This window comes from Chiloscyllium plagiosum, chromosome 37, assembly GCF_004010195.1.
Source record: "Chiloscyllium plagiosum isolate BGI_BamShark_2017 chromosome 37, ASM401019v2, whole genome shotgun sequence".
In the NCBI taxonomy this organism is placed as follows: domain Eukaryota; kingdom Metazoa; phylum Chordata; class Chondrichthyes; order Orectolobiformes; family Hemiscylliidae; genus Chiloscyllium; species Chiloscyllium plagiosum.
Genome location: NC_057746.1, coordinates 20184495 through 20193293, shown reverse-complemented (window position 1 = coordinate 20193293; position 8799 = coordinate 20184495). Strand labels below are relative to the sequence as shown.

The window sequence follows — 8799 nt, the reverse complement described above, 5'->3', positions numbered from 1 at the left end:
CATTTACCCCTTACCTAAGGCTACGGACAATTTAGCATGGCCAATTCACCTGACCTGCACATCTTTGGACTGTGGGAAGAAACCAGAGCACCCGGAGGAAACCCACACAGACACGGGGAGAACGTGCAAACTCCACACAGTCAGTCGCCTGAGGCGGGAATTGAACCCGGGTCTCATGGCGCTATGAGGCAGCAGTGCTGACCACTGGGCCACCGTGCCGCCCACGGCATCTTGGACACAGACAATTGGTTATATATAGCTTGTGGGGTACTACTCCACAATGGACACTGAAAGGAGGCAAACCTCCATAAACACCAAGAATCAGGATAAGGATTGAACCTGTTCCGTTTGTGTACATGGCACACGTGCTATTTAGTCAAAAGCAAAAGTCAAACTCACAAGAACAGCAGTGGCCCTAGTACCACACTGACCTCTGAGGGACACCGTATCATATTTTTCTCCCCATGTCTGAAAAACCAATCGTTCACCACTCATGTTCCCTGTTGCCATTGTCCCTTTTCTTCGAGCGTGACCTTGTGCATTCACAAGCTAGCTTCTGGAAGCTCAAATACACCATATCAAACACTACCCTCATCAACCCTCTGTTACCTCAAAAAAGTCCCGATAAGCAAAGCATTGTAACCTTTGTGCTGACTTTCCTTAAGTAATCCTTGAGCGGCTGTTAATTTTGCCCCAGCTTATCCTCTCTGAAAGCCTGCCCAGCACTGATGTTAAGAGTAACGGGCCTGTAGAAGCTGGGTTTCTTCTTACATCCTTTCCTGAACGGGGGTGCAATATCTGCATTTCTTTCGACCGCTACCACCAATCCTGTCTTTGAGGAGGATTATGGTCAGTGCCTCTGCAATTTCCACCATTCCTTTGCTCACCACCTTTGATGTACCTCATCTGGTGTTGACGGTTTATCAGCATTAACCGCAACCAGCCTTTCTGATACTAATCTCTACCATTTCTTTTAGCCAATATACGATCTCAACTACCTCCATCCATCATGACCCTGGATGCATCTTCTTCCTTGGCAGGAGTATTCAACTTTCTACTGTCCGAACTTTTAATTGTTTGTTCTGGTGTAAAATTTGTGTATTTTTCTGCAAATAGCAGATGACGTTGCCATAAACCCATTTAAGATTTTGCTCCACCAAATGGCCCCAGGAATTAGTTTTTGCACATGACTCACATGTGCTGCTTCAATCACTCAACTGAACGAGAGCACACATAAAACAAACAGAGGATTGTTTCAGACTGTTGGAAAAGATCAATATGTGGCAATTTAAGCAGGGTCACATTGTTCCAAGACACATTATGAAGAAACTGCAGTGTACTCAATGCTGCAACTGATCACAGGCAATGATCTGAACAATGGCACTCTTATACTGCACAAAGCAGAAATGCATTGAAATGCCCCACGAGCACTTTCCGACCCACGACGCAATCCTGACAGCACATCAAAAAAAAACAGTGAGCCATTCGTGCGCATTCGTCAGGTGGGCTGAAATTCAGGGGCACGTGAGATCAGAAAGCACAGCAGCGTTATCAGGTAGCGGTGGTTCAGAGACTGCGAAGAGCAAATCTGCAGCAGGAATCCCGCAGAGCGTCGAGAAAATCAGTGGCTTTGAGGCCCGAGGAAAGCTGGCGAGTGCAGACGGGAGATCGGGGCGAAGTGAGGCCAGGACAGACTACCCGGGGAGGGGGAACCGACCCTGTGCCACCTGATGGATGGTGAGACTGGCACGTGATGTATCTGTCTGTCCCCGTCAGGCGTGTTCCTGTTCCTGAGTCGCACCAGCCATGTCACCTTAGCCCACTGCTCCAAGCGATCTCCTCAGGGTGTCAGTGCCCTGGATAGGTTTTACGCCAGCCTGATACATACATGGGCAATCCCTGGCGGGGGTGCTACCCAGGGATCCAGAGATTCTGGTTGCTCACACCCGTGCAGAGCACCTTGGACGTTTCACAATGGGAACGGGTGGCACACAAACAATAGGCTTTGACGCTACGATACATGAAGCTTTGTTTATTACCCATGAATCCCCAGTTAAGCCAACATTATGCGACAGCGTCTCACAGACTCTTACAATCTAAATTTGGTTTGCTTATCTACACAATCTAGAACAGAATATCATATGGGTGGCGGGAGACAGAGAAGTGAGTGTGAGAGAGACAGAGTGAGAGAGAAGGGGAGACGGAAAGATGGAAGAAAGAGCGATGAGGAGGGGGGTTGAGAACGGATTGAAGAGGGGAATGGGAGGGAAAGAAGGAAAGATGGAAGAAAGGGTGATGGGGGGGGTTGTGGGCGGATTGAACAGAGAGGGTGGGGGGAGGAGTGAAGATGAAATGAAGGAGCGGGAGATAACAGAGCCCCCCCCCCCGAACAGTAATCACTTCATTGGCTGCACCCGCAGTCCCCTGGTTCAAAGGGCAGTCCCAGCTTGCTGAGGCTATGCCTCCCGTGTTTGTGCGTCAGTCCAGGACACTTTACTGCTACAGCAAACCTCCACCAAACCAGTTTCTCTGAGGGTCAGTCCGACGTCTCGCCACACGCTCTCAGCCATTCCCAACCCTGGTTAGGAGTCCTCCTTTTCTTGGTATCTGAAAGAACGAGATGTGTGACATTGCGATAAAACAGGAGGACAGAGTCACAGGCATTGGTCGGGGTTGGGGGTGGGAGGTTTTGCCAGACTGAGGCGTCGTCCACCCACCGCACTTTCTGGCCACCCCACCCCGCTCCAAGCCCCGATTTCCCAAACACAGCTACCCTCCCGGAACCAGCCCGACTCTGCTGCACAGCCACAGGTGGGAAATGTCAGGAGCGGGACGTTAGCCCCGGTGACCGGGAAACAATCGTCGATAGTCGCACAACACAGCCCCCAGCCCCCAATCAGCTGGTTCGTTCGTGCACTTAGGGGAGGGGAAAATCGCCCTTCCTGAATCGGTCGGTCTACCTGTTAGTGTGGACCCGTGGCACTCTGCGGCTGAAACGAACCGCTGGTAAATGCCAGCCTTGCCCACCAACGGCCATAAAGGAAAGGGTGGCACGGTGGCTCAGTGGTTGGCACTGCTGCCTCATAGCGCCAGGGATCCAGGTTCGATTCCACCCTCGGGTGACTGTCTGTGCGGAGTTTATACATTCTCCCCGTGTCTGCGTGGGTTTCCTCCGGGTGCTTCGGTTTCCTCCCACAGTCCAAAGATGTGCAGGTTCGGTGGATTGGCCGCGCTAAATTGCCCGTAGTGTTAGGTGCATTAGTCAGAGGGGAATGGGTCTGGGTGGGTTATTCTTCGGAGGGGTTGGTGTAGACTTGTTGGGCTGAAGGGCCTGTTTCCATACTGTAGGGAATCTAACCTAAAACCTTGGAGGCTGCGTCTCGCTCACCCCCGCCCCCCCCCCCCCAATCCAATACCCACCCTACCGTGACTAAACCTTCCCCAGCCGATCCAGCCACCCCCTCCCTCTCCCCACCCCGTGTCTGGTCCTGCACCCACCTGCAGCTCGTGCACGTGTAGAACACAGTCTGCCCTTCGTCTGCCGAGCGGGTCTGCCTTGTGTGGTACACCATCCCTTCGTGTCCGCACCGCGAGCACTTCCGGTCCACCTGGGTGGGTGGGGGGAGGGGTGCAACAGGCGCAGGTCAGCGGGTGGCAAATGTACCCACACCCACCTCGGGTTCCCTTCCTCCAGACCACCCCTCCCCTCCCAACCACGGACGGCACCCACCTGCACCGTGCCCCACCCTCTCAAATGGCCGCCTGCCTACCCACGTGCTCATATCCCCGCCTATGCAACACCGCCTACGTCAGCCTTCTCCCATTCAAGGTCACAGAGTCACACAGCACGGACACAGACCCTTCAGTCCAATACGGCCATGCTAACCATGTTTCCCACGCTACACCAGTCCCATTTGCGTGTCTTCGAGGGACATGGGTCACATGGGTACCAGATTTCCCAAACTAAACTAGTCTCACTTGCCTGTTTGGCCCATAAGCCTTTCCTATTCATATACCTGTCCAAATGCTTTTTAAATATTGGAACTGTACCCCCATCCCACTTCCTCCAGCAGTTCATTCCACATACTAACCATCCTCCATGTGAAAAAATTGCCCCATATGTTTGTTTTAAATTTTTCTTCTTAAAAAATGTACCTCCTAGTTTTGAACTCCCCCACCCTGGGGAGAGACCTTGTCTGTTCACCTTATCCATGCCCCTCATGATTTTATAAACTTCTATAAGGTCAGCCCTCAATCTGTAACACTCCAACCTCTCCTTATAACTCAAACCCTCCAGCACTGGCATCGCTCTGGTAAATCGTTTCTGAACCCTCTCCGAGTTAATATTTTTCTTACAGCAGGGTGACCAGAAGTGGACACAGTATTCCAAAAGCAGCCTCACTCATGTCCTGTACAACCTCAACATGACATCCCAACTCCTATACTCACAGGTCTGAGCAATAAAGGCAAGTATGCTGAACGCCTTCTTAATCACCTTGTCTAGCTGTGAGGCAAATGTGAAAGAATTATGTACCTGAACCCCTAAGTCTCTCTGTTCAACAACACTAACCAGGAGTCGAAAAGTGTAGCGCTGGAAAAGTACAGCAAATCAGGCAGCATCCAAGTAGCAGGAGAATCGATGTTTCAGGCATTCCTTCACCAGGCATGACTCCACCATTAAGTGTACAAGTCCTGCCCTTGTTTGTTTTACCAAAGTACAAGACCTCGCCTTTATCCAGTTCCCTCCTACTGAGACCCAGCCTCTGTATTCAGAGTACCACCTCCCACGGTTTTACAGCGGGCACACAGTTTGGACTTGGTGGATGATGTGAGGGTTAATGTGACCATGTTCCACCTGCTCAGTGAGATCATGGTGAATCTGTGGCCTGACTGTCCGTTGCTGCTTTTGTTTCCCATATCCTGGAACAACCCCCAACTACAGTCACGACAAACTGATTGCTCTTTGCGGAACTGTGTTTCCAAACTTCCCTCATCTTTTGGGCGATACGGAAACGCCTCAGCTTACCCCAGCCCCTAACGTTAGGAAATATTTCCATTGGTCAGGGGGAGTGTAATGACACATTTTGATCTCATAATATCCTGAAGTTTTAAATCAGATCAACCCCATAACGGTAATTGACGTACAGTCCGAGTTTGGGTCATCTCTCCTTGGATCTAGGTATCTTTTTCTTCTCCCTGAGTTTGATACCTCCTTCTGAAGGAGTTGTGCCCAGAACTGCTCTCAGTTACTCCCATTCCATCCCTTCAATATTTTACACCTCTTGACAGAAGGACTGAGAACACAGAGCAGTACAGTGCAGGAACTGGCCCCATGTGCTGAACATGACGCCAAATTCAACTAATCCCTCCTGCCTGGCCTTGCTCTATATCCCTCCACTCCTTGCGTATACACATGCTTATCTAAAGGGCACCTAAACGCTCCTATCGTCTCTGCCCACACCACCCCACCCCCTGCAGCACGTTCCAGACTCCTACCACCCTTTGTGTAAAACAAAAAGGCCCCTCACATCTCCTTTGAACTCCCCCCCCCACCTTAAATGCACACCCCTCCAATATTAGACATTTCAATTCTTGGAAAAACATTTTGACCGTCAACCGTACCTACGCATCTCATAATTTTATAGACTTCGAATCCATTAGCCTTTTTAATTATTCCCTGACGCTTAGTTATGCGAATGCGGAGACCCACACCCCGTACCTTTGAACCTCTAGTCTTTTCGCATTTTCACCATTTTGAGTGGGTCCTCTCTCTTATTAAAGTCCAGAATGAATTTACCCATGTTGATACCCATACACCATGGTTTCCTCATCTCTTAATTTTTCGCTACCTCTGCAATTTCATGCTCCAACTTGCACCACTCACAATATCGGCTGTCTCTGTTTCCCTCCCCTCCTAACACACTCTTCCATCCGAATAACCCTCCCACGCCCCATGTCCTAACACCTGACTTGTTGTGTCTCTTGAACAACACCCAATCAGACATTGTATTCAAAACCTCTCGCTTCGTTTAAAGCTGTCCCCCTGTTCCTGATGCACTTCCCACTTCATCAACCGCCCCCCCCCCACTGCTGTGTACATCTGGATCCCTTTCGCAAGAATGTTCCTCCTGAGCGTTGCAGATTAGCTACCGCTCCTGGCCTCCGCAGTATCCCTCCCTCACGGCCACTCACCACAGGCCCCTTGAGATCCCCATCCTCGTTCTCAGCGGCCAGGTTTGACCGCATGACGTCTGGATTGTTAAACACCATTTCTGAGTGGATCTCCATTCCTTCAAACTCTGGAAGAAGAAAGTTGTCAGCGACAGAAAACCAGACGCGAGCCACAGGCCGTGGGCTAAGTGCAGCCAGTCAAAGCCCCAGCCCACAAAGTAAACCCGACCTTCAAACTAGGCCCTCAGTTTGAATCCGGCCCTGGGAGTACTGGATATGGGGGGACACTTTCAAGGCAGCTTTACTTTCTGTTTAACACAGTAGAGAAAGCTTTGCTCTGTGCCTAACGCCATGCTGTACATGTTCTGGGTGTGTTTGATGGGGACAGTGTTGAGAACAAAGGGAGGACTGCAGATTCTGGAGATCGTGTGGTATTAAAGGGTTAATTTGCTCTGCTGACCCCCAGGAAATGGGATGTCTCGAGGGTAGGGTGGAATGTCTCTGTCTTACAGGTAGAATGTAAGGAATTTACATTCCCATCTCATGACATTCAGATCCACTTGCATGGCCATTTCCTAGTTACTCAGTGTAAAAGAATTACATTATCATCCCTATTCAGAAATTAGATTAGATTCCTCAAGTGTGGAAACAGGCCCTTTGGCCCAACAAGTCCACACCGACCCTCCGAAGAGCCAACCCACCCAGACCCACTCCCCTATATTTACCCCTGACTAATGCAACTAACTCCACGGGGAACTTAGCATGGCCAGTTCACCTGACCTGCACATCTTTGGACTGTGGGAGGAAACCGGAGCACCCAGAGGAAACCCACACAGACACGGGGAGAATGTGCAAACTCCACAGTCAGTTGCCTGAGGCTGGGATCGAACCCGGGTCCCTGGCGTTGTGAGGCAGCAGTGCTAACCACTGAGCCACCGTGTCGCCCCCAATCAATAAGAACATTACAATTAAAATTCTGACTACATCCTGCAGTTTAAAAAAAAATGATTCACAACAGATCTGGCCATTAAGGGGTGAGTTACATGACATTGTTTCTGGAAATGATGTGTCTCGAGTGGCATGTGACTGGGGGGGGAATGGCTGGGGGGGGTCGTCTTGTGGGCGTTACTGACTGTAACGTGAAACTGTTGTACTGTATAAAGGAAGGACTGGTCCTTTTGTTCAGAGAGCATCTCTTGACACACTTCCCGAGCACTGCGAAGTGATCCTCCAAAACTTGTTCTTCTTAATACATTTTGGTTGTTCACAGAAGTTGGCGTCTGCAGTTCCATCAAGTGTGTAAGTATCTCAAATACAAAAGGAAACTCACGCTCAGAGTTGGAACAGTGAGGTGCTGGAAAAGCGCAGCCAGTCAGGCAGCATCCGAGGAGCAGGAGAGTCAATGTTTCAGGCACAAGCCCTTCATCAAGGAATGAGGCTGGTGGGTCAAGAAGGCTGAGAGATAAATATGAGGGGAGTGGGGCTGGGGTAAGGTAGCTGGGAATGTGAAGGTGGGAAGGAAGATAGACAGGTAGGACCGTTCAAGAGGGTGGTGCTGAGTTGGAAGGTTGGGACTGGCAAAAGGGGGGGGGAGAATGGGGAAACTGGTGACAGTGTCGAGTGAGCTTTAAAGTTTAAAAGAATGGGAGCTTTACTCTCCATTTAGAATATAGAAGCTTCCCTATGGATCTAATACCATGCTGTACTTTCCCTGACAGCGTTTGACGGAGACAACGTAGAGTTAGTTTTACTTTCAGTTTAGTGTAGAGACAACTTTACTCTGTACCTAACCGCATGCCAGACATAGTCAGATGTCACATGACACCAGGCTGTAGACCAACAGCTTTATTTGAAATCACAAGCTTTCGGAGCGCTGCTCCTTCATCTGGTGAAGTATCCTATACACGTCCTGGGCGTGTTTGATGGAGACAGTGTCAAGGAAGTTTTACTTTCTTTATCCTACCCTGGGCTGTCCCTGTCCTGGGAGTGCTTGCTGGGGATAGGGATTGAAGGAGCTTTACTTTCTGTTTAACAGAGTAGAGAGAACTTCAGTTTCAGTTTAAAAGAGGAGACAGTCTTATTTTGATCTAGCCCATTCAGTACTTGCTGTGGGAGCCTTTAGTACGACAGTACAGGTCAAAGCACAATGTAGTTTTATTCATGGATTATCTTGAGAGTGACCCTCTGCCTCCAGGTTCGTTGGTGTTGTTATCACCAGGCTAATAATCCAGAACCCTGGGCTCATATTCAGGGGACTTGCTTTCACCCTGACAGAGGGTAAAATTCAACCTGGAAATTGTGTAACCAACCGCTGTCGACTGTCTCACAGATTAACAAATGTCCTTCAGGGAAGGAAATCTGCCATTGTTACCTGGTCTGGCCAACATCTGGACTACTCTTGACTACCCCCTGGGCAGTAGATATCAGCCTAACCAGAGATGGTCACACCCAACAGACGTTGTTTTAAAACATGTCGACTTCCTTGCAGCCAGGTACTTTCCCCTGACCGGTGTGGTGGGGGAGGGTGTGTGTGGGGGTTGTGTGCGTAGGGGTGACATGTGTGTGTATGTGTGTGAGAGAGGGGGTGGGAAGTGGGTGTGTGTCTGTGTGAGGGGTGAGGTGTGTGAG

The 8799-nt window shown here is 50.0% G+C and overlaps 1 protein-coding gene across 3 annotated transcripts in view; it reads right to left on the bottom strand.

Moving 5' to 3' along the window:
* Positions 1-2017: 2017 nt before the first annotated feature.
* Positions 2018-8799, bottom strand: part of polr1h (RNA polymerase I subunit H) — a 10379-nt gene continuing 3597 nt past the window's right edge. For all 3 annotated transcript variants that reach the window (XM_043678035.1, XM_043678037.1, XM_043678036.1), the window contains exons 3-5: positions 6193-6299; positions 3499-3608; positions 2018-2607 (exon numbers count right to left, since the gene is read on the bottom strand). In XM_043678035.1, the coding sequence (XP_043533970.1) occupies positions 2583-2607; positions 3499-3608; positions 6193-6299 (242 nt within the window). In that variant the 3' untranslated portion in view covers positions 2018-2582. The remainder of the gene's footprint in view (positions 2608-3498; positions 3609-6192; positions 6300-8799) is intronic.